General features: G+C 50.7%; 10 protein-coding genes across 10 annotated transcripts; 4 read left to right on the top strand and 6 right to left on the bottom strand.

The window, feature by feature from the left end:
• Positions 1 to 2,425: 2,425 nt before the first annotated feature.
• On the bottom strand, positions 2,426 to 2,922 carry LAESUDRAFT_661092 (uncharacterized protein; the record flags this gene model as incomplete). Its single annotated transcript, XM_040904909.1, has 3 exons — positions 2,426 to 2,532; positions 2,594 to 2,669; positions 2,779 to 2,922. Coding segments are annotated over 3 exons (327 nt in total), but the record flags the coding sequence as incomplete, so codon positions are not given.
• A 947-nt stretch (positions 2,923 to 3,869) lies between these two features.
• Positions 3,870 to 4,898, bottom strand: LAESUDRAFT_729834 (acyl-CoA N-acyltransferase). Its single transcript, XM_040909721.1, has 4 exons — positions 4,649 to 4,898; positions 4,224 to 4,593; positions 4,126 to 4,169; positions 3,870 to 4,056 (listed from the first exon to the last, which is right to left on the bottom strand). Exons 1-4 carry the CDS (start codon positions 4,739 to 4,741, stop codon positions 4,012 to 4,014), a joined length of 552 nt encoding a protein of 183 aa, XP_040760596.1. The 5' UTR covers positions 4,742 to 4,898; the 3' UTR covers positions 3,870 to 4,011.
• A 170-nt stretch (positions 4,899 to 5,068) lies between these two features.
• On the bottom strand, positions 5,069 to 7,823 carry LAESUDRAFT_729833 (uncharacterized protein). The gene is made up of 5 exons (XM_040909720.1): positions 7,431 to 7,823; positions 7,158 to 7,370; positions 6,345 to 7,107; positions 6,047 to 6,291; positions 5,069 to 5,988 (listed from the first exon to the last, which is right to left on the bottom strand). Exons 1-5 carry the CDS (start codon positions 7,788 to 7,790, stop codon positions 5,218 to 5,220), a joined length of 2,352 nt encoding a protein of 783 aa, XP_040760595.1. The 5' UTR covers positions 7,791 to 7,823; the 3' UTR covers positions 5,069 to 5,217.
• Positions 7,824 to 7,926: 103 nt separating this feature from the next.
• On the bottom strand, positions 7,927 to 9,228 carry LAESUDRAFT_744838 (proline iminopeptidase; the record flags this gene model as incomplete). Its single annotated transcript, XM_040911334.1, has 3 exons — positions 7,927 to 8,245; positions 8,302 to 8,926; positions 9,135 to 9,228. The coding sequence occupies 3 exons, from the start codon at positions 9,226 to 9,228 to the stop codon at positions 8,014 to 8,016; spliced, it is 951 nt and encodes a 316-aa protein (XP_040760594.1). The 3' UTR covers positions 7,927 to 8,013.
• A 347-nt stretch (positions 9,229 to 9,575) lies between these two features.
• Positions 9,576 to 10,376, top strand: LAESUDRAFT_729829 (uncharacterized protein). Its single transcript, XM_040909719.1, has 2 exons — positions 9,576 to 9,978; positions 10,033 to 10,376. Exon 2 carries the CDS (start codon positions 10,050 to 10,052, stop codon positions 10,359 to 10,361), a length of 312 nt encoding a protein of 103 aa, XP_040760593.1. The 5' UTR covers positions 9,576 to 9,978; positions 10,033 to 10,049; the 3' UTR covers positions 10,362 to 10,376.
• A 387-nt stretch (positions 10,377 to 10,763) lies between these two features.
• LAESUDRAFT_660898 (uncharacterized protein) lies at positions 10,764 to 11,213 on the top strand (the record flags this gene model as incomplete). Its single annotated transcript, XM_040904898.1, has 1 exon — positions 10,764 to 11,213. A coding segment is annotated over one exon (450 nt), but the record flags the coding sequence as incomplete, so codon positions are not given.
• Positions 11,214 to 11,385: 172 nt separating this feature from the next.
• LAESUDRAFT_762503 (uncharacterized protein) lies at positions 11,386 to 12,226 on the bottom strand (the record flags this gene model as incomplete). The annotated part of the gene is made up of 3 exons (XM_040913118.1): positions 11,386 to 11,833; positions 11,887 to 11,981; positions 12,035 to 12,226. 3 exons carry the CDS (start codon positions 12,224 to 12,226, stop codon positions 11,386 to 11,388), a joined length of 735 nt encoding a protein of 244 aa, XP_040760591.1.
• Positions 12,227 to 12,478: 252 nt separating this feature from the next.
• On the top strand, positions 12,479 to 20,664 carry LAESUDRAFT_684729 (beach-domain-containing protein). The gene is made up of 31 exons (XM_040905864.1): positions 12,479 to 12,925; positions 12,986 to 13,210; positions 13,257 to 13,916; positions 13,974 to 14,202; positions 14,264 to 14,419; positions 14,483 to 14,865; positions 14,921 to 15,008; positions 15,059 to 15,167; positions 15,215 to 15,546; positions 15,603 to 16,085; positions 16,138 to 16,397; positions 16,458 to 16,696; positions 16,748 to 16,882; positions 16,931 to 17,088; positions 17,137 to 17,259; positions 17,307 to 17,466; positions 17,522 to 17,578; positions 17,633 to 17,915; positions 17,969 to 18,041; positions 18,091 to 18,154; positions 18,220 to 18,403; positions 18,457 to 18,491; positions 18,550 to 18,636; positions 18,691 to 18,817; positions 18,869 to 18,992; positions 19,064 to 19,123; positions 19,184 to 19,324; positions 19,390 to 19,550; positions 19,611 to 19,967; positions 20,024 to 20,364; positions 20,436 to 20,664. The coding sequence occupies exons 1-31, from the start codon at positions 12,725 to 12,727 to the stop codon at positions 20,494 to 20,496; spliced, it is 6,096 nt and encodes a 2,031-aa protein (XP_040760590.1). The 5' UTR covers positions 12,479 to 12,724; the 3' UTR covers positions 20,497 to 20,664.
• Positions 20,665 to 20,895: 231 nt separating this feature from the next.
• LAESUDRAFT_729824 (profilin) lies at positions 20,896 to 21,531 on the top strand. Its single transcript, XM_040909718.1, has 4 exons — positions 20,896 to 20,960; positions 21,036 to 21,133; positions 21,195 to 21,332; positions 21,388 to 21,531. The coding sequence occupies exons 1-4, from the start codon at positions 20,948 to 20,950 to the stop codon at positions 21,517 to 21,519; spliced, it is 381 nt and encodes a 126-aa protein (XP_040760589.1). The 5' UTR covers positions 20,896 to 20,947; the 3' UTR covers positions 21,520 to 21,531.
• A 1,073-nt stretch (positions 21,532 to 22,604) lies between these two features.
• Positions 22,605 to 23,629, bottom strand: LAESUDRAFT_660895 (uncharacterized protein; the record flags this gene model as incomplete). Its single annotated transcript, XM_040904897.1, has 3 exons — positions 22,605 to 22,903; positions 23,151 to 23,294; positions 23,476 to 23,629. Coding segments are annotated over 3 exons (597 nt in total), but the record flags the coding sequence as incomplete, so codon positions are not given.
• Positions 23,630 to 23,935: the final 306 nt, after the last annotated feature.

Here is a 23,935-nt window from a genome sequence, read left to right as displayed (position 1 = left end):
ACTGCGCTTCCCAAATGTCTAGATGACGTCATGTTCTTCATGCATCCCTCTGACAGCACTGAAGGCCCTCGGAGAGAGCTCCTCCGCCGTCTACTGAGACAAGCGCCCAGAAGAGCAAGTCTTGAACGACGTCAGTCACAGGACAGCTGTGGGTCCTCGTCCGTGACAGACCTATCATGAAACTCGACAGCAGAGCGGATCAGAAATTGGCATGAGGCGATCACGGAGACTGCCAGTGTGCTCACCATCACAGCCCCGCGATGAGATGATGGACAGTTACCATCATCCTCGCTGACATGGGTTCCCGAATCGCAAGCTGAGGAATTCATGCGCATGAATCCCCGTTTTTGTCGTTCATGTTTGAAGAGTTCCGACATGATAAGTATTTCTAAGGCCGGAGACGATTGAGACGATTGAGGCGATATTGTTTTGATAGCGATGGGAACATGAGTCTGTCAACCTGAGGGCGCGCACACATGGCCAGCATTCAGGGTTATCATCGACGAGTATAGAGCCCCCATCATACCCTATGAGCTCTTGCAGCGTTGGAAGGATCGGATAGTGAACGGAACGATAGGTCTTGAACATCGATAGTATTATAGCATCTACACAGTGAGTTCCTCTTCGGAACCAAGAACAGCCGATATTGTCTGATAGGAAGTGCTGTGCAGAAGGTGACCGGGCGAGCAGGCTGGCGATAGCTTTGAGGATTACTAGCGTCGGGCAACAGTAATCATGTCGTCAACGTTCGCACGCGAAGATGCGTGCAGTAATAACCGAAAAGCATCACGTGCTCGCCGCCGCGCGCATCTCCTTATTAAGCAAGCCAATCAAGGGTCGCCAACTGAAGCTGTTCACCGCAGGCTCTATGGCTCTCGAAGCGGACGTTCTGTCCTACGTACATCTGGCTAAGTCCTGAGATCTAACTGAACTTAGCCAGACCTAAGTGATTTAACATAATATAAGGTAAAGAAAATTAAGGCTTCTGCCTCACGGTGCAATGGCACGCATTGCTGCCCCCATCCGCCATCGCTGTCCCCACACTAATCTCTCTGTCTTTACTTATGAATATTTGGATTTTCTTCGATTTTCTCTGGCTGTGACAACCTATCATTTTTGGGTCGGTGTGGCCTAAAATAACAAGGACGACGAGGTCACGCAGTTCAATATGTGTCAATTAGCCAAAAATATGTGTATTGTATACAAGCATAGTTTTCCAGCACACTTCGCCCATCAAAAAACGCAGCCTTGAATTATAGATCTATGTTTCTTGAGAAAGGACAACATCAGATTTGAAAGGAAACGCTGGAAAGCAGAACACACAACAACGCACGTATACGATAATGTCAAGCAGGGTAGGTTAGAGTTGCTTAACAAAGGTCTGTTGTCTCGAGGTCTCTCGCATCGAGATTGATCATGCCGCTTTCACTGGCATTGATCGACCGTTCATGTTGACTAAGCCTGTCGAGTGAGGCGGTCGAAGAGCAATCTGCAAGTATGACTTCAGCGGCAATCTGCTCATCAGGACGGTACATACAAGTATCCATTGGTATGAATGTGGACAGTTGAGAAAACGTTTGCTGGACATCTCCCGTATGTTCCGACGGATCGTTTTCACTCGAAAAAGACTCATCAGCGGAAAGTCGGAGCTTGTGCATGTCGAGCAGTAATTGCGATATGATGATCAACGTAAGACTAATGAACCACGTTAGCTGCGGAGCGCACTCCAAAGAGCTGATACTAACGCATCTACGAGGTAGACCATCTGATCGAAATAAAAACGCTAGGCCTTGGCTCGCTTGGTTAGTCAACCCACTGACATTGACGACACATACCGTCCCAGACAAGACCCCGAGCTGAGCAATGTTCAGTACTAGCAGTGCTCTAAGATTTCCGAAGGTCACAGCCGTATTCAATAATAAAGTTGTCATCCACATACACGAAGTATAGAGATCCTGTTCAGAGCACAATTCATGAGCAACTGACGTGCAGGAAGCGTCATCGCATTGACTTACCATCCCTTAGTAGCAACTGGGAAAGCGAAGATGCCGGAGACAGTAACCTAATTCTACGTGTTGCACGCAAGCGGCGCCACGCCACACCTATGACAATGGTATCCGATACAACTGCAGACACTCGCGTGACAATGAGCACTATAATGATGAGGACATATTTAGCAATGGAGGTGGATAGTATGCAGACGCTTCTATTACTTCTGCGTGAAGCAAGCAGGTAAGCAAACGCCATCAGAGTAGCAGCATGCATGCACCCACATCACGCTGTCCGTCGCTGAAATTGAACTAAGTGTGGTGCAAAACGACATTGATCCCACGCTGAAGAGGGACGACGACGATCTCGCAAAGCCGAGCTGCATACACCATCAGCTGATATGGTGTCTCCATTCCATTAAGTGAGCGAGAAGGAATCATCGTACCACGTTCGTGAAAAAGGGTACTAGACCGATCGTCAGAGTCAGAGCAGCTAACGTCCACGAACGATCGCTGGTGGCATAAACACGGAGTGCTGAGAATGCTTGTGGATATCGAGAGTGAGATTCGGTACACCAGCATCAGCAGTTTTCATACCCGCCCACATGAACATTGATAACATCGCGAAGCATTCCCATAGAATTGGCACAAACTTGCAGCTGAAAATATGTCATCTTCGAGCTTCATGAGGGAGCGATGATTGACAAACCTCTAAAGGTGGCACAAGTCAGTACAAGAGACAGGCCGGGGAGAATGTTAAGCGTACAATTGGCAATGTGCGAGGAAGAACTTCATTGATGGACATGAGAGCGAAACCCAGCATGGTGAACCGATTCAGGTAGAAGAAGACTTTCGCAACGGACAGTCGGCTGTTCCAGACGTATCGTATCTCTTGATCGATAGTAAGCATGTAGTCGTATAGTAGGATAACTATTGGCAGACAATGAGAGAAGACCCGAACACGCACGTGCCAGCAAACCACTCACCCGCGACTGCTGTGAGACAATAGTTTGATCCAATGCTTGAAAGTGTTATTTAGCAGCGGGACAGTGCTGCATGAGACAACACTCACTAATCCAACAAATTCAGGAGTAATTCTTCAGGTGTCAGCGTTGACGACATATCGAGACTAGCAACGAGCGAGAGCCAGAGTCATTGTACTCATTATCCATTCCGTCAGCATATAAGAGGGCAACGTATTGATGCGGTCTGATGAATGACCACGCATAGGCCAGCTGGGCTAACACCTCTTCTAAGATGACTTTGAGATCTCCACCGCTATCGCCATAACGTCTGAATGATGTTGCATAGAGTGTGCACATGTCCCATCGCAGCGAAACGAATCATCGAGATAGCACATCACGGCCGGCCGGCGGCAAGGAAACGTATGCAAGAGGCCACATGCCGCAGATCATCGAGCTTCCGACCGTGCATAGCCAGCTTTCACATGATGGTTTCATCAGCGAACCTGACGCCACAAGGGAGATCATCGTGGAGCTCGGAAGGCTGTGTGCACAGAAATCATAAGACGACCGACTTGCCTTAGACGAAACTTTGATGTCGCTGGCACAAAGGCTACAAGAACGATAAAGACTGCGTCAATGTAAACGATTGACCACCGTCCAGATTCTATGGATGCTACAAATAATTAGTTTCAAACGCCATCGCGGAAGCATCAATCGCATGAAACCTACCACGGTCCTTTGCTCATGGTATGCAACAGGTCTCGCCTCAACTGAAAATCGAAAGTATCAGGGCAGCACGGTTCGCAGCAAGAGTGGGCAAAACCATGAACACCGAAGCATGAGAGGCCTGAGCGCCGTTACCCATACCATCAACACTGCAGAAGATTGAATGCGCTGCAGTCTCACTTCCATGTCCCCGATCCATGAATGTGCTTCCGAACCGGTTATTACAAATAGGCCGAATCAGCGTTCACTACGCAATAATAGGTATATCATCCATCAAGTCCCATAGCAATGGCCCGTGTGAACCGGATCGACGCAGAGATATCATAAGGCCCTCACAGCCTCGGAGGCCGTGGCTGATCTTCGGGCGCGTACTTAGCCTGCAGTAAGCATCGATCAGCAGTTGCGATGACCAGATTGTATTGAGCGGGTAAAAAGGCTATGCGCACCATCTCGTTCTCCTTCTTCACATATCCGCACTTCTGATAAAAGGCTGTGAGGAAAAAGGATGAGTGACCAGTAGCAGAACAGCAAATAAGCCACGCACGGATGTTGCTATCACTGCAGTTTAAGATGGTCTTGTAGCACCCGCTGTTCTCACTGATACCGGTGAGAGCTTGAATTATCCGTAAACCCAGCTTCTTTCCCTGCTGTGACTTGTCCACAGCAATGTCCTCGATATGCCCAACGCTGCCAAGGCCGCGCAGGAACTTGCGCTCAATGAACACCGTGCCAACAGCGACGATGCCATCGGAGGCCTTGTCGACCATGACGATGGAGTAGTACGTGCGCGCTGCCGCGCGAAGTGCGTTGAATTGCGCAACCCACGCCTCCTCGCCGGGGTCGGTCACAACCGTCAGGACTGAGAGAACGGATAGGTGTCCACGTCTGTAGTCTGTTGAGGCCAAGGGACGCAACTGCCCTACCCTTCAATACCCACAAGAGCTGTAGGTGAAGACCTGCAAAACGTACGTGGAGATCTGACGGCAAAGCCGTCCTTATGTCGTCCGGTATGAACTCAGCAGGGAAGAGCAGGTCGAGCTGCGAATCCGGGGTGAACGGCATATTGATGATGAACTAAGAGTCGCGAGATTGGGAAGAATAGTCCGTATAGTAAGCTATAGATCTCTAGGTTGTGGAAGGAGCAGAGGAAAAGAGGAAAAGACAGGAAAGATGATGCGCAGAGTAGCGGTAGAGAGCAATGTGGGGTAGGTGCCAGCGGTGGCGGCTTTATCTTTTTAGGAATTCTTCCGCGCACGTTGGCTGGTCGCGCGCGCCCGTCGTGAGGCTGTCCTCACTGCCTCCGCTGGGGAACGCAGCTTTCGAACAGTCTATACATCAGCTATTTATTAACCATGAGCAACCTTCTCACAAGGTCTCAGCACAGAGAGGGGCCATTCGCAGAGTCCAGCGAGTCGCACAAAAGATGAAGCAAATATCGCATCACACTAACAACGTCGGCGAATAATGTACAAAAAATGGCGAGTTTCTCTGGGCTCGTCGAGTAAGGCAAAAGTTAACGCGAACAAGATATGAAACGATCAGCAGTCCTCATCCTCCTCCTTCAACGTAGCGCTCGCCAGAGCGGCCCACCGGCCCTGACTGCTCCCCACTGCCCTATCCCACTTGTCGTCCACACTCGGCCGCGGCTTGAAGCTCTCGCGCCGCGCCCTCGCTGCCTTCTTCGCCATCGCAGCAGCACCATACGTCTTGTCCCCACCCGCAACATGCATCGCCGCTCGGCCTTTGGGCTGCTTATACGGATGATAGTTATATGCGTGCTGCGTGCGCGCGGGCCCCATTCTGCCGTGGCTAGGAGGATTGCGAAGCCTGCTGAGCTTCGATGTGGACATTCCTCCCGGTGTCGCGCGTGGAAGGGACGACGCGATCGGTGTCTTCGCAGCGACCTTTGAGGTGGACGTCGCTGTATTCCCACTCGTCGATCTGCTTCCCGAACGTTGTGGCACGTTACTGTGCGTCGCAGTGGCCTCGCCTAGCCTTGAAGCGCGTTTAGCAGGCACGGACTGAGAGGCTGACGTGGAACGCGTGACGGGACGATTTGCCGGTGTTGCGGAGATGGTACTCTTGCCCGGAACAAACTGATGAGATGCATGAGCATTGGATGGCGTCTTGACCCGCGGAGGAGCCGAGCCATTGAGGCCCGTTGGCGTCTTCACTCGCTTGTTGTTCTCCTTGTCGTTCGCACTCACTGCCTCGCTCAGAGTTTGCAACATCCTCTGGCCATGCACGAGGAAGACGCGGCCTGTCGCTTCCTCCCATGCTGGTATCGATGTCAGAAGGTCTTGTTCAAGCTAATTAATGAGATACGTTCAATGTTAAGAATGCACTCGAGACAAAGAGCTGGCTGACCCGTGGCTTCTCCTTCGACACCCGCTTGCGCATCTTCTCTTCGCGCAGGAGACGTCCTGGGTCCCGAGGCCCACGACCTAGCAGCCGGCTCTGGTCACTTGCTGCAGCAGCAAGTTCCTTCTCGTCCTCGCAAATGTCCAAGTATCTCTTGATGCTCGTGAGCAGTGGTCCCTTCAGCTTGCGTTCTTCCTTAAGCCTGTCGATCTCCTCTTCGTGTATCGAGAGAAGCTCTTCTGTGTGCTCATCTGTGGCCAGGTCGTTCGAAAACGCTCAAGAAATGTTGCAATACAGTACTCACCGTCTGCAAATGGAGCAAAGTCCGCCCGCTCTTCGTCTCCAATCATCAACTCATCCCACAGCTTGACGATCTCTTCCCTCGCGTTCTCCACAAACGTACTCATCCGTTCACGCTTCAGCTCGAGCATCCGCTCCAGTTCATCCTCGTACGCCTTGACAGTTGTCTCCGTGCTGCCTCGCTGAGTCTCGACGAATCCGTCCATCTCAGCCTCTTTCACGCCGAGCCTACGCCAAAGAGCCTCCAGCTGATCGTACATTGCCTGAATATGTGCTTCCCTGCGGTGCTTGATCCCTTCGAGGTCAGCACGGGTAGCTTCTGCCCAGGCGATAAGGTCCGGCGTCGGGTCGACACCCTCGAGACCGACGTGTGAGTTCTTCGGGTCGTCAAGCTCCTCGCTGGACAGTTTCTCGATGCAAGACACAAAATGAGCAAGAATACGTCGATATTCGTCATCAGAGGAGGTCACGTCTGGCTCGTCGGGGGTGGCAAGCAGCATGAGCGGCGTCAGCCGTTCGCCACGCGAAGCAGGAGTCGGCGTGGACATTGACAGTGAGGAGGAGATGGATGAAGAGAGGAACGGATCAGCAACAGTCAGAAGTGTAGATCGAGCACTGCGGGAGGGCGTCGGACGGGTGAGACTAGATGAACGGAAAATGGACAACGAGGAAGGTGCTTCATCAGGACCGGGAGGCTCCATTCCCAGCTCGGTATATAGCCAGTCTATCTGAATTAGCATCGCGGACAGCTGTGTGAGCCGTTTCGACTGGGGCACCATTAGGAGAGAGATCGGAGCATATGTGTCATGGTACGTACAACTTCGCCCTTGCCGCGGACAAGCTCCTTCTCGAGCTTCGAAAACCGCTCAGGTGTGACATCGCGATGCGAGTTGGGATCGTCCTCGTCCTCGTCGAGAGCCGCAGTAGGTTCCAGAATGTCCTCAGAGTAGAAATCGACACCCAGGGTGTGGGCAAGTTGGGAGATGCGGCCCGTCAAGGTCAGCAACTGCTCGAGCTTCGTATGATACATCTATTGCGGATCGAGGGATATAAATAGAGTTGGTTGCTTGTAGCTAAACTTCCGGCGCACCTGTCTCAACTTGTCCTGATACTCCATGGCCCTATCGAACCGCCTCGGAAGGACTGCCTCCTTCCTGATCTCGCCGACGCTGGTGCCAGCGGCCTTGATGTGCCCGCCCAAAGCCCTCGTGTACCGCAGACACTCCTTCTCCACATCATCGCACTTGCCCATCCACTCGTCGACCTCCTTTCTCCTCACATCGATCTGGGTCTCGATGCATTCCGTCAGCCGTTCTTGAAGCTCTGCTAGTTCGTCTGTGAGCGCGGTTTCCGCCAGTCCCAACTGAGCATGCAGAGTAGGAAGCAGCTGGGTTTGAGACTGGAGGTGGGTATGCAGGGAGTTCAACAGCGAGGTTATCGTTGTAGCCATTTCGTGACTTGCCGTCGTTGTTGCAACCGTCGCCGTCGTCGCCGCTTGAAGCATGGCTGGCAAATGCCGGATGAGACGCGAACCGTGAAGGCGTCACGTGACCGCGTCACAGCTGGTTAGCGCTGGTGAAACCTGCGGCAGCCTGCTTTGTTTTGAGCGACTCCTGGTATTTACACATATGTGCAGTCTACTACGACAGTCTCTCTTTCTTGAGTGATCAGCATCACGCACCCAGAAACTCCAGCACCTCCTGCACAAAAGTCTCACGTTCCTCCAGCATGGGCGTATGGCTGGATAGCTCAAACGTTCGCCACTTGACCCGGGGTATCCCTTGAAAGAACGGTCTCACCACAAAGTCCTGCGCAATATCCGCACGACCGTTGATGAGAAGTGTCGGAGTGCGTATGAGGTGAGTCCTGTCGATGATGGACCACTCCTTCAACTCGCCCGTCCACCTGTACACAATATCAGTACCGCAGGGAAAAAGCATTCTTGAACGTGCATCACTTACATTGCGATCTCTACAGTAGGATCTCCGCCTTCGCCCAGAGCGCCATCGATGGGATCCGTGAATTCTTTTGGCATCGGCTTGACTGTGCAGCCGTGCTTGGCATGAAACTGCCTCATCGCAGGTGCCAGTCTCTTCAGGTCGTCCCAGCCAGCTGCCATGGCGTCTTTGACCTCTTGTGGAAACGGCTCAAGCAACTCAATTATAGACTGCACCCACAACGCATGGGAGGCTAGCGAGTTGGTCAAGATAAGGTGCCTCAGTCCTTCAGAACGACGCCTGACATCGAACTCTGCGCCGAGCATGCCACCCCACGAGTGTCCAAGGATACCAAAACTATCTTGAATGCCGAAGTATGTGATCACATTGAGCAGTTCATCGATGAAGAGGTCGACCGTCCAGAACGATTTGGGCTTGTTGGGAAGATGCGTTGAACGACCCCCGCCGATCTGGTCATAAAATATCACGGGTATGGATGCTATTGCGGTGAGATCGGACAGAGGAAGCAAGTAATCATGTGCAAGGCCGGGACCACCATGCAGGCAGATAAGAGGGGTGCGACTGCCGACTGGGAGATCGCCGAAGACTTTGTACCATGTCTGGAATGTTTCTCCCCCCACGACATTCCCTCAGTGCTTGGAAGTGAGCGGGCTGCCATGAGAGGATCGTGGATGCGGCGCTGTACGGCACAATAGGATTTTTCGGCAACAACGTCGAAAAGAGTGCTGGATGCAAAGAATTATTGATGATGGGGTCGGCGGACTGCCCGTCAATCCGGAGGAATATTATGTGCTTCATATCAGAGGCAAGGACAGTTGATGATATTGTAGACGCACATGGTCGCTTGACATCGCACTTTACAGACGCCACCGCCTCGATCGTATCGTCAGTCCCGACCTCAGGCGTTAATGTTACGCTTAAAAGCTTCATCCGCGGCGCCAGCTGTCACCTTGCAACCGGGACTTCAGGGAACGACCCGGCGCCCGTTCACCTTTGCATCAGATTCGTAAGCTTCCATTCCAACGATAGCTCCCCCATTGTTGTGAGCGCAATCGCGCCCGAGATGGGGGCTTACCATTGAGCGCTATCTGATACTAGGCTCAAGTCATCCCGGACCCAGAGAAGCGGGCTACTACGGAGCAGTGCACTCCAAACCCTCGTTGAGCGCGAAGGCCGTTGAGATGGGATCTCCGTATCTCGTCCCGGAATAGAATACAGCACATGGAGGCTTTCTATCGCCATCTGACTTCGGGCTCCAACTCACAGAGGCAGTACAGTGTTTCATTTCCAGAGACCAAGTAAGTCGAATTTTTGGTTTGGCGAGATATGCTATTTCATCTACTATGGCACAAATTGATTCGTCTAGAGACACCCAAGCCTTCGTGCGTACTAGCCTGAAGGGGTGAGATTTCACCGGGCCATTCCGTTTCACACTACCTATAGCTTTTGTTCCTTGCTCGTGATTATCTTACTCTCCTCGTTAAGGCATATCAGCGAAGCTGATATGCAACCTCATTCTTAAGAGTGAATTTCTCACTGTGGCTGGCACGACGATGCTGCCGAGAGTACTCATCATTCCTTTGCTCATGATTTCTGTATACAACCTCGTGAGCATTAGCCGACGTCTATTCTGGATGTTCGCAAACGAGAGTTCACGGCCATCCCCTTCTCGATGTTATCGTGAGGAATTCCCTGTCATTATCTGTTGAGATATTGCTCAAATATGGCGTACAGAATACATAGCTCACGACATGGCACTGGCACTGTCTCTTACAGAGCCTGAGCTTGTGGCCATGGCTGTTGAGCAAAGTGTGCATTTCCCGCTACTTGGAGACGAGTCCGATCCCATATGGGCCGGTATCACATCCTCAGGAGGCGGCTATATACACATGGGCCCGGACAATCGCCTTTTCATGATCACAGTGTTTCATGAACTACATTGCCTGCGGGTGCTCAACCTTGCATACGCTGGCTCACTCGACGCGCCCGCTGAACATATAGACCACTGCGACGAAAATCCGGGGAGAACGGGTTGTGGCACTGGAGTAGAAAAATGTGGTTGATATCCATGGTATCCGTGAATCAGTGCCGCGTCTTTCATGTTCTTGCAAGCAGAATCAGAGGATCTAGATTGCTGTTGTCCCTGTTGCAAAAAATACGCGCTCAGTTCATGAACAACATATAAGAGAATTTTTAGGACAATGTAGTAGGCTCAACTCACCCGCAATGTGGAATTTTATCGCTACGCATTCGAGCCAAGGCAAAGTCCTTCGTCTGACACCTACGACTGCGCCATTGTTGCTCTCTCTCTCTCTTTTCGCGCACGTCATTGTTACCTTCGCTCTGTTCCGTTCCTCAAATGCAGATAGCAAGCCACAAATGAACGAGTCTCCTAACCTACTGTTGCTCATGGCACTCTCAAAGTTGCAACAGCTTGCGTGGTGAAGTCTCCGCAACTCGACGGGCTCCAAGCTCGTCCCATCGCACTATCTGTGGTCGACACGGATCACTATGGGCTCTATGCAGACGAAGAATGGAAGTCGTCCATACCAGTCGGTGGTGGCTTTCTCCAAACCTCGACCTCAGACTCCGGAGAGAAGAACTTCGCTGCCATGTCCCTCTATCACCAGCTACACTGTCTGAACCATCTCAGCCAAGCCATTGCCTTCGGGCAGAATGTCTCTGGACCAGAAACGCACCATGCTGGGCACTGCCTCGGATATCTGCGCCAAATGATTTTATGCCATTCTGACATCACCCTCGAGCCAGTTGGGTGGATCGAAGATTTCGACGGTAGTATTGTAAAGGGTGCGACGGGAATAGGCGTCACTCATGAGTGCCGGGATTGGACGCAAGTTAGGGCATCGTCGAGGATCACTATGAGGGCTGGAAATGGGTCGCGTGAGGGTCTGTAGGTTAACACAGATACTCGTAGCTTTGTCACGGCAACTGTACACGCTTCATAAGTGACGAAGCGGCCCAGCCAATACATTGATACAAATCAAACGGAACAAATCTATCCTATTGATACATGATCAGCGGGCTCCAAACACGAAGGATGAGATGACCAGAGTGTGGCATAAAACATTACAAGGCCATAGTAACACCAATCAGGACGGGCCAGAGGATGAAGACAAGGCGGAATTTGATACGTTCGAGGTCGACGGTAGTCTTTCTCCAGATGCTGCTGCCGCTAGCTCCAGTCTTCGCCTTGTCCATGTACGGGTTCTCGGTCTGTGTCATCACAGGAGATGTGCTTGTAGAGACAGGAGTATTGATAGAGGATGATGTCAGTGATGGCGATGTGGAAGATTGCCCAGTGGAGGATGACTCGAAGGTAGTGCTGATGCTCAGTGGTCCCAGAGAGAACGTTGCCGTATAGACACTAGCCGACGTCTTGGTAGCATAAGAGCTAGAAGAAACTTCCGCATCATGTTCTGAGCCGCCATACGGCGATGTATCGTCCATGGCAGTGATCGTGAAGTCAGCTGTATAGATTGTCAGGGGAGGATCTTCGCATATGAAGCGCATGTGACTAAATGCTCGTTCATGAACGCAACCGTTCAATAGGACTGGAGAACAACGCACTAATCCGAGCCGTTCGGACCCCAGGTCGGCGATATCCAGACCTTCTGATGTCTGCTTAAAGGATCGACATTGTCCGCCACCGTCGCGACATAGTTCTAAAGTTGAATTAGCTTTCTCTTGAAGTTCATCTAGCAATAAACGAACGAACGTCTTGATAGTATAAGTCGATTCGCACAGGTCCCATTTCCGTGAGAGAGGGCTTGGTGTTATCGTTGATCCAAGTAACAGTAGACAAGCGGCCAGCGCTCAGAACCGTATTCGCGATGGGACGTGTGCCATAGAGACCGGCGGCGACAGAGGAGACGTACAGCAAGCAGACAGTCAAAAGAAAAGAAAACATTATGCGGCCTCAGAACTATGGCACGAAATAATGCGAGAGTCGTAGAATCTATGGGGCTTTCCTTCAAAGAGAGAATAGATGCTTGCTGCTGATGGTGACGGCCCCAGAAATGCACTTGATACCAGATATCGGACCAGCGAGTTGAAGTTGAGAACCAGGAATCAACTCACCCTCCACTGGTCTACACCGCGTCGGTCACGTGGTCGCTCGCACTGGAGGGCTGTTTGGACGCCAGCCGATGGTTGCGGCGACCCACCAACCATTAAACTCCAACCACCGTCGACATGAACTAGGAGTTTCTGACAGTTATTTTTCGTCAGCAGCTGCTGCAATCTCCGAGGAAATCTGCGAAATTTTCAGGTTGGCTTAAAACAGTGGGCTGTCGCCGGGCCAGTTCCGCAATTCCACAGCCACCTCGGTATCTGCGGGACCAGGACGAGAGTGCGCAAACGTCTTTGCATCGCTCAATGACATCTCGAGATCTTCGGTGTATCTGAAATGTTCCGCCAATTGCTCACGCCATTGAGTACACGCTTTGCGCTGCCCCCGCTGTCCCCTTTGCGATCATCCCAAACAGAGAGCGCCGACCAAGAAGATGCTTTGGCAGTGGAAGACTTCGCCCAGGATGCTCTCATCGAAGTGATGCGCACCTCTGTAGACCGTTTGAAGGCTACGGAGCAGTTGGAACAGAAACTCGAGGTGTGAAACTGTCCGTCGTATCAATTCGATGATTTGTGACGAGTGGTCATCCTGCACCAGATCCTGACGGAAATACATAGGCTAATGCTGGAGGATGCGAGGACAAGGGACGTTTTCCGTGAAATGGACGGCTTCCTAGTTGTAATGAATGCTCTATCGACCATACCGACCGCTGCTGGAGGTAATAGCGACCTGCAGCTCGTGGTCCTCGAAGCAACGCGACTAGTATTCGTTATTCTTGCTGAGGCTCTCTATCAGCACAGGGAGAACATGGACTATTTCAAGGTATATTGGCTCTTTATAACTTCAATTGTAGCTCATGATTTTACAGCGTTCAGTTGGATTTGAGCTACTCTCGCAGGCCATGCGTGGTTTGGTATCAGAACCTACAACCGTGAAACACACTCTTGGGTTTCTCGTGGCTCTCGCACTTCACAAATTTTCCATGTCTGGTATCTTTGCATACGAACCTGACGCAGATTACGACCAATTGGACCATCGGATCCGCGACTTCGAGTCAGCATTCGGATTCATTTATCTCCCTCAAGCTCTCCTTGTACTGTATAACTTCATCCCACTGGCATATTCTGCTGATGCGCCACTACGATATTGCATTCTGAAATTGCTGGAGCGATTGTCGCATCACAACCATAGAAACCACTGCGTGTTGGGCAGCCTCGATCTAGTTGGGCCACTCTTCCGGCGATACTGCGAATGGAAGGACGATGACACCGTGATGAAGCGAGAACGTCAGGTCGTTCAAAAGCTGCTGCGGAGACTGGTTGATGTTGGCACCACCACGGAGGACGCAAGACTTATGTTTCAACACGTCGTCCGGGAGGATGAGGCGCTAGATATAGATATTCTAGAAGTGCTGCGCGCCGGAATGAAGGTGAAATGGCCGGAGCACTTCTCCCTGGAAGCTCCGGCGACATTGCAAGTAACGCAGTATGATATGAAAGGGCTTCCTTCTACAGGATTCACCTTTATGGTAATGCAAGCTAATGCGTCGTTTAGGTTTTCGCGACTGATAATCTGATTCGTATAGATATGGCTCTGGGTTGAGAGGTTCCCGACCAGCGATGCACACTCTGTCTTCACCTGCATGCTAAAAAATCGTGCCCTGTTCGAACTGAAGATTCGTCCAGATGGCTCGCTAGAGTCTCGGAGTGCGGGCTCTCAGCAGACTGCTTCTTTGAAAGCGACGGTTGCTCGAACGCGTTGGACCCATATCACCTGTGTCCACCATCCTCATCGATCATCCAATCCTACTCTCCGTAAGTGTCCCCGATGATCGAGCTTGCTTAGAGCCTTACTGCCACTGTCTATGATATCAAGGGGTCTTCATTGATGGCATCTTGACCGATGCACTGAATTGGCACTATCCAAAACCCGATTCGTCAACGAACGGCAAGTACATCATCGGCGACGATATTGAGACCACTTCGCTTGGTTGGTGCGTCGCGTCTGCCTACTTCATTGCTAGTCCGATAGGTGAGACTCCATCCTCTATGTTATCAACGTCCGGACCATATGCTTAGCAGATTACCCCATAAGCCGACAGTTTGCCTCGCTTCATACATCATCTTGGACCGCGCTACACTGCCAGATTCCAAACCACAGAGCTTGCTAAGTTTCTGACCTATGAAGCATCAACTGCACTGCATATCAGTCTTGATGGCGCCGTGCAACAATCAGTAGCGAAGGCAGATATCGCACAATTGCAACATGCCATCAAAGATGGGCTGGGCATCGCAGAATCATCCGTCATATTTGCAATCTCCACGGCCAGTTCTGTTGCTGACAATGGCGACCTCGATGGCCAGCCAGAGGTCGCCATCGATGGGAATGTCTATGTAGTCAAGAATCCTGCCTTGGACCTAGTGATGTGGAAGATTGGCGGTGCCGCTGTTGCCCTGCGGCTCGTGCAACTAGCAACTGTAAGGCCTCCCTGTAGATATCCCCTCCGCATCAGCTCATATGGCCTCGTTCTAGAGCACACATGAGCTCTCTCGCGCGCTTGGTATCCTAACTGATGGTATTAGGAATAGTTGGCAGAATTCAGAAGACATGGAGCAATTACGTATGTCCACGCGAAATTTGTTTGCCACCTTGTCTGACTTTTCTTCCAAGGTGGTTACGATCTTTTGGCACAGATGCTTCGTGGCAAGAGTCAGCTCATCAACATCACTGGCTATGAGACTCTCTTCGAATTTCTAGGTCTCAATTTTCGCAATCCTGAGTGAGTCTTGACATGATATGCGAGAGCGCAGCCACTAAGTCTACCAGCCAGTCCACCGTTGTGAACACGGTCGCGTATCGCGCGCTGGCGCTTGATTTCCAGCTGTGGTCGTCTGCGCGAGTGGAAATCCAGCGTGCGCACATGGACCATTTCAGCACGCTTCTCAAAACAAGTAAACATAAGCGGTTCAATGCAAAACAACGGATTGCTAGGATGGCAGTCCTCCGCAAGCTTCTCTTCGTGCTGCAGACTTCTCTATATCATGATGAAATGATATCCAACCTTGTGGAGACTGTTGGCGTGGTAGCGCAGGCACATTTCACTACGGACGCCGCCATTAAGCCTATAGTCTCCTATCTTGCAGCCAACCTGCATGGAGGTAGTCATATTCATTCTTTTTTTCCCGAATGTCTTTTTGATGACGGGTTCAACCAGATGGAAGGGGTGCTGCATCCCCCATATCAGTATTATCGCACATCGACTACCTGAACGTACAATCCAAGGCGGAGCAAGTTCTCGAGGTGTTCGTCTCCCTGCTCATGTCGCCCCCGGCGTATGCGAAATTTTCAAATGCATTGCCGGTCGCGCGTGTTTGCCTTCTACTTCTCGGCGAACGACCCACGTCCTCTGTGGCGACGCAGATCTTGCGTCTTCTTACGATCAGTTTGAATGCTTCGATATCATTCAATCGGAAGTTTGAGCTGGTCAGTGGATGGAGCATCCTGAAGACCGTATTGCCTTCTGCTTGGGATACCGATGTACAAAAAGCCGCCTTTGATCTACTTTTTGGGCGGATAGACAACCAAAGGGATGACAATTTGGTTGTTATCTGCCCGCAAGTCTTCCCCGCTGTATTGCTTTCACTGAGAACATATTTAGAGATAATAAGCACAAAGATCACGAGCAGCAATACAAACGGTACCAGTCGTGAAAATGATGCCTTTTCTTGTCACGACTGACTTCTGTATAGGGATTAATGTCGTCGAGGATGCGGCTGAACGCTTGCTTGAGCAACTCATCAACTTGCATTCGACAGTGCCATCCTTCCGCCAAATATTCAAATCGCACGCAACGACAGAAATATTCATCAACACGTACAGAATGTTCGTCGCCTCAGCGTCAACTACTGTGGAGCTTCCCTTCAACACTGTCCGAATCTTGGAGAAACTCTCCCACTTTGGACTGAGTGTCGCCCTTGACAATAGTGTATCGAGTTCGCACAAACAGGAGGTGGGATTCGAACGTCATTGATAATGTTAAGGCGATTGCTCATAACTACCGGAGTCGCAGATTATGGATGTGCTTCAATCAGCTGAGACGGTTCTAAACCCTCGTTTATCTCAAGAGACTGCGATCGACGCGACCGCACTCGTTGGCGGAAAAGCTCGTCATCGGCGTATTGGGTCCATAATGCTGAGCATGCACCTGGGAGAGAGCGCTGTCAAGAGATCGATCGCCAGAATCCATGATTGGCGTAGAACTGTCGTCACGACAGAGAGAAAAAGACTACGGAAGACGGTCCTCGATTTGTACGTGTGGCATGCTGAAGTGCATGAATCAAACTCATCAACAAATAACAGGCGTGAATATCATCGTCAAATTAGCAGTTTAGTAGATTGGGCAGCTCTGCTCACGATCGAACGAGGCCTTTGGTCCGACGCTGTGCATGAGCGGCAGTGGCAGTTGGATGAAACTGAAGGTCCTTACCGAGTCAGGTTAGTGACATTCTACGGTTCAAGGAGACATCTGACACGATCCTCCAGAAAAAAGCTGGAGCCTATTCGGGAGGTTATTGTGGATTACAGAGTAGATGCAGATCTACGCATCGGTAATCTGCCCCAGCCAGAGACAGACAACAGCTCTGTCATGCAGCTAGAAGTTCCGCCTTGGGCAGACGGTTATGACGCCTCGTCCGCCATTGGTGAGGATTGTCGATTCCATCATGCACCGTTGCTAACTTTTGGAGCAGACAACCAACTAGAAGAAGACATCGTGGAAGACAAACATCGTAGAGTGCGGCATGAACTTGAACCCGGCGACGTCATAGAAGCCGTGTACACAGTGGCTCGTGTCTTTGGCGTAGACTCGTTTCGTATGTCGTCCTCTTAGTGTCATTTCCGCCTCGCTAAGGAACTGCAGCCGGTTTGCTCATTTTCGGGCACACACACTTATACATCCTCGATGGTCTGGTCCAGGACGAAAACGGCGAAATCATGGACGCGCGCGACGCAACTAAGAAGTTGTTCTTTGTGCCCGGTAGTAATGTCGATTTGAATGGACCGCAACGAGCCCAGCGGTGGTGTGTCTTCTGTCTTTAGATCAATAGTCTGATGCGACTCACGAAATCAATGCAGGAGCCATGATCAGATCCTCAGCTTCAGCGACCGCACGTTCTTGTTCCGTGATGTTGCGTGAGCGTTTCTGAGTTTCTGATGCCTCCATCATTATTCACGCATCACGTCTAGGTTGGAGGTCTATTTCAAGGACAGCCGGTCACTCTTGATTGTGTTCCTACAGAAACGGCAGCGTGAGGAGATGTCTGAACAGTTATCCTCTATAGTATCCCGCCTCGCCGCTGAACATCCCATGCCATCGCCTCTTTTCGCAAAATCGCCGCTGCTATCGCCGATGATGGGACGGTTCGGCGGAAAACTTAGTGCCACATTGAGTGCCAAAGTGTTGACTGGCCTAAGATTGGATGAGCTCTCCACTGCGCAGCGGAAATGGCAGGCCAGGGAAATATCAAACGTATGTAGTGCATTCTAACTAATGGCCACATGATATGCTAATCTTTCAACCAGTTCACCTATCTAAGCATCTTGAATCAAATATCGGGTCGGACACCGAGCGACGCGACACAATATCCTGTATTTCGTGAGTATGTCTAACCTTCCACTCTGGACAATAACTGATTTGCGATCAGCATGGGTACTCAGCGACTATAGTTCGAGCACTCTAGACCTGCGCTCTGCTGCTTCTTTTCGCGAGTATGTATCGACATGCCTCGTAGCTGTGGCGAGAACTTTCATTGGGTGCTCACTATCCACAATAGCTTGTCTAGGCCTATGGGTGCATTGACCTCTGCTCGTGAGGAGGCAGCCCGATCTCGATACGCCAACCTGGAGAGTGTCGGCGAACGGCCATTCCACTATGGGACACATTTCAGCTCATCGATGATTGTGTGCCATTTTCTCATTAGGCTAGAGCCATTTAGTCATATGTTCAAGACACTCCAGGTGTGTGTTCTCGAGCAACGAACGTACATCCCTGTTTTCTTACTAAAGTACAGGGAGGTGACTGGGATATCCCCGATCGACTCTTTAGGTAATCGTTGTGGCTGTTAACGGACTCACTCAAATCCTGACGATGCGTGTATCGATAGTGATATCAAGCGAGCGTATGAAAGTGCCTCTCAGGACGTCCGCGGAGATGTTCGCGAATTAATCACAGAGTTTTTCTCCTTACCAGAGTAAGCACACCCTACAAGTCTGATGAGCATGACACTGACGCGCATGAACGTTAGGTTTTTGGAGAATCTGGATCATATTGACTTCGGTGTGCAACAGAACAATGGTGAAAAGATAGATGACGTCAAACTCCCTCCATGGGCCAAAGAAGATCCTTTATTGTTTATCGCATTACACCGTGCGGTCAGTTACAATGCATCATAGTTTGTCCCTAAGACTCACGTATGCATCAAGGCTCTGGAAAGCGATCACGTTAGCGAGCACCTCCCCAAGTGGATTGACCTTATTTGGGGATACAAGCAACGAGAAGCCGACGCTTTGAACGTGTTCCATCCACTCAGCTATGAAGGATCAATAGGTATGAACATGTCCATCGCTGTGATCTGTACTTGTTTGATGGTGACATGTACCAATTTTCTGTATTCACAGATCTTGATACAATCACGGATGAACTGGAGCGAGAAGCCACTGTCGGGATCATCCACAACTGTCAGTATGCATCCCGAATAACAATATAGGATGCAACTCACATCATTGCATTATCCGCAGTCGGCCAGACTCCTCGCAAGATCTTCCACACGCCACATCCAGAGCGGATGATGCATGGTGCCTCTTCTTTGCCCATTGGAACGCTGTATGGGATTGTGGAGGATCACCATCTGCTCTCACAAAGCTTAAAGGTTGTCAAAGGCAAGTTGTACATTAATTTTCAAGTCGTCCAATCGCTGACGTATATTCCCTATGTTCGTGAACAGACTTGGGACAGCCAGTACATGAACTGTCCTTCGACCCTATCAGCCAGCGAATCATTCCGTGCCCGGAAGGACTGCTGTGTGTCCCTTCACGTCCTCACGAGCAGGTTCAGTGGGATGGACTAGCTGCGGGCGGCGATCTGAAAGTCCTCGTCGACCAGAAGGTCAGCTCTCAGTCTCGTGTTCGGAGTACTAGTAACTTACTTAACGCATCCACTGTACAGGTCGTGCAAGTAGTGGAGGCCACAGCCTGCTGTTGTGCGGCATTTGCCGATGCGAATACGATGGTCACAGGCTCTCGGGACTATGCCGTGCGACTGTGGCGGCTTGATCGCCCATCGCACTCTTTGTCCAGACACAAAGAGGGTCCGCTCAATGTTGTCCTGACGCATGTCATGCGTGCACACACGGCTGAGATTGTGTGTGTCACTACGTCTCGAGCTTGGTCGATAGTCGTCAGTGGATCCAAGGACGGAAGCGCGGTCGTTTGGGACCTGAATCGCGGTACCTATGTGCGATCATTATGGTATGGCACAGGGGAGGATGCGGCGGTGCATTTGGCTACTGTCAGCGAGAGCACCGTAAGTTTTACACAGGTCTATTTGATATGAGCATTAGCTGAAGCGTGGTGATACAGGGATATATAGCTACTTGCTCAAGACAGAAGCTCAGCTTGCATACGATCAATGGCCGGCTCATCACCTCCATCGGTCTCCTCTCTTCCCTAGCTCCGAACTCTTATCCGGCCGTTACTTCCATGGCATTTCTGGAGCGTGAATATTCTCGCATAGGGCTCCTCGCGACAGGGGGACCAGACGGCACGATCACTCTCCGGACGTGGAACGCCGATAGCACTCCGGAGGGTGAGAAGGCACGATGGGAGTTTGCCACCCTGAAAACACTGAAGGTGAAGGATCCCGATGGTGACATTCAGCCTAGGGGCTTCACCTCTTGCGTGACTGCCCTGAAGTTTGTCGGGTGAGTCCTGCTGATCTCATCGACATTTATCACAAGGATATTCATCTCATGCATGCTCTATCTTCCCTCAGAGAATGTCTCTATCACGGAGAGGATACAGGGAAAGTATTTTCGTGGGATCTACCTGACTGACAGATTCACATATGTTTCTTGTGCCCGGATGGCCACTTCTCGCATAGTCTGGTGACGTACATATGTACCTTGTTTAGCAATTAGCGTCGGACAGTCATCTTCTGGATCAACTTCACTATCTATTCTTTTATCACATTACATCGAGGGAGCGCATTGACATAAAGCCGGGTCGGCTCGGGCTGAAACAAGCGAAATTACTATCTTTTGCACAGCTCAAGCCAGCTGGCAATGTTTAATTCGACAGTCGAAGCGAGAGAGACGGAAGTACATACAGGCCTCGGGACTCATGTAATTGAGATGATAGAGATGCTATCTCATGGCGATCTCCGGCCGTGGCTGGTCAGGCGAAGCGTTGCGTCCTATATATTCGATTGCCATCTCTCTGCCCCGTTCACGCCTCCTCGCCGCGTTCTCGTATCTCTACCTTTGACTTCTCTCTTCTTGTCCCGCAATGTCCTGGCAAGGTGATTGTCTATCAACGTCTCTGCGGTTGCCGGAGCTCAATCGGTCTGCATTGTGATGGCGGGTCGATGGGATAGCGTACGTTGACACGAACCTCGTCGGAAGTGGCAAGGTGTCGAAGGCGGCCATTATCGGTCTCAGCGGTGGTGTTTGGGCGTCCTCTCCGGGGTACACGGTGCGTGATAGTGCTTCCTGCGCTAAGCACCAGAACCCTGATCGGATTCTGTGGACTATAGCTATCAACACAGGAGCAGAAGGACATCGTCGCTGCTTTCAACAATCCCGCTGCTGCGCAAGCTAACGGAATTCGGCTCGCTGGACAGAAGTTCTTCACGCTTCAGGCGAACGACCGTAGTATATACGGAAAGAAGGCGGTGCGTGATCAGCGTCTGATGCGGAGTGCATTGGCAGGTTCATCCTACGAGACAGGCCGATGGGTGCATCCTCGTAAAGACGAAGCAAGCCGTGCTCGTAACAGAGTACATTACCCCTCTACAGGCTCCCGAGTCGACACCAGTCGTCGAAGGCCTCGCCGATTACTTGATCAGTGTTGGATACTGACTTGAGCATACGTGACGCAATGCATGGTGTCTTCTACGGCTATGGCATGATGGCGAAGTTTTGGCAATCTGTATTTCGATAAAGCTGAAGGATACTATATAACAACTCGTTAAATGCTCTTGAAAGACAGGTACTCTGTGATAAATGATAGAGCTATCAACATCAGCCTATCAGGTCGGTTAACAGATCACAGATCAGTTGGTGTCGGTGAGTGGCGATATAATTCAAGATGCTCCTCTGTCCACTGACCGGTGACCAGTGACCCGTCAGTTGCGTCAATGTTCTCCATCAATCGATGTAGATACCGTCACGGTCAAATGTCCATTCTTCTCTGAACTGCTCAGGACCACGGGCGCAACTGTGAAGTTAGGGGTTTTAGTTGGCAGATGCTATCGTTATATAGGACAGTGAGCCTTGGCTCGGGGTGAGTAGCTCTACATGGCCTTTACAAGAAGACAGTTCAGCCGTGAAAGTCTGAATAAGTAGCTTGGATTTGTGCATGAACGTTCACCACTGATATCAATACTCTACATAGTATCGGAACACTGGCCCGCGTTCAAACATCAAGGCAGAGACCATCTCTGACAGGTTCCTCGATAAGACGTGGGATCCCTTCTGACGCATCGGACCTATCGATTTCATCCTTCACCTCGTTTTGAATATCTGCATGAGCTTCTGCATCTATCTGCATCTCATCGGAGTGCATTTCTGCACCATCGACGTCGTCACCTTCGTCGTCGGTATCATGCGAAGGATGCAGCCAAGACTGGCCCGGGTCTACCGGTGCGCCCAGCGGGCCTATTATCTGTGAGGCGAAATTGAGATCTGAAAGCTGCGAGGGAGCAGAGACGGCTTGGTTATTGTTGAGCAGGACATCTCGTAGATTGAGGAATAAGTGTGAGAGGAGAACTACGGAGGATCTGAAGGATGTAAGCACTTTTGGAAGTACCATATGGCAACTAGCAGCATACATGTCGATGATGGAGGATATCCCAAGAGAAGCCTGCATTACGGTGGGGTGTGAATGATCAAGATTGTCCTTTACTACGAGACACTGACATTTACTTGATTGATAATAATCTGCATTAATTCGAGGATGAGATAAATCCTGGATCGGGGAGTTCAACACCAATGGAAGTTAAGTACGCGTCAACCTGCTGACTCGAAGTAAATGGTACTATACCGGGAAGAGTTAGCACAGCTCTTCTTGAATGTGTAGGCAGCCGACCATCTCTTAGGAGCAGGGTTGTGGTGGAGACGTTTACATTGAGCGTCTTGGCCATCTTCTTGATAGAATATGTTGCATGCCATGTGACGACGAGCACAATGACGTCGGCTACTATGGTGCAAGTTTGCGTCACGGCGATCCCTACGACCACGGAACCTCATTAATCATTATACGCGAACACATTGAGCACTAGAATGGCGCACAACTGTGGAGGTCGTCACTGAGCGTGAGATGACCAAGGAACAAATCACAAACATTTGCTCCGGACGGTTCGGTATGTTCTCGTATACTACGCAAGGAATTTCGATCGGAAGATCTGCGAATGAGACGTAGGTCATCTGCGATATGAGATACTGTCGGATGATGAGAGTTTCCGTTGACATGCTTAAACATGTTTAATAACTCACCATATCGGCAGCAACGATAACGAGCTTCAGGCCAAAGACAATTGCTGGCAGCTTCCATTTTCGACCACCAATTGCATAAACTCGGAACGATGCGATCACTGGTGGGACGATCAGCTTAGGAGTGCAGAAAGTGGAAAGCACTTACCTCCAACAATAAGGCGAATGCCACAGGCGACTGCTGATTGAAAATAGCTGAGAAGTTTTGCACTGTTATCGTCCGTCAGGACAGAGAACAGAACGATGGGTAGCATGCGGATAAGATTTACCTTTGAAAACGCATGCAAGTCGTCAGATTCCGGACAACGCGCTATGATTGGAAACATAGCCAGCTCACCTTGCAGAAATTCTCAAACCATATCCCATAGAAGAAACCCAAGTACGCAGTAGTGAAGGTGTGCAGCAGAAGGTATAGGATGGTCGCGCCGGTGAATTTTCGTCGCCAAACAACCGCCACCTCGAGGTCGAAGGAAGTGACGCGCTAATATACGTATAGGGCTGCGCGTGAGGGTCAGTCATCAGCCGAAGGTAGGCGATTGGGTGGAAGCCTTGCATACCGCTTGCAGCTACAAAGAAACAGTTGCCTATGAACCTGAGTGCTTGCGTCAGCAATGGACGAGGTAGTGAAGTGAAAGTACGTACGCAGGAGATAACAGAGAAGTGATCTCTTCTTGCGTCACTCCTCTTGGGTTGTTCGATGCCTGGAAGAGGTGAGAGACACTGCTAACATCCGTTTTATACAAATTTGCAAAGTATGGCGTGTCCAACGGATCTTGCACGGCCT

This window comes from Laetiporus sulphureus (genome assembly GCF_001632365.1).
Source record: "Laetiporus sulphureus 93-53 unplaced genomic scaffold LAESUscaffold_45, whole genome shotgun sequence".
In the NCBI taxonomy this organism is placed as follows: domain Eukaryota; kingdom Fungi; phylum Basidiomycota; class Agaricomycetes; order Polyporales; family Laetiporaceae; genus Laetiporus; species Laetiporus sulphureus.
Note: the sequence above shows the minus strand (reverse complement) of the source record. Positions and strands in the feature narration are given on the sequence as shown.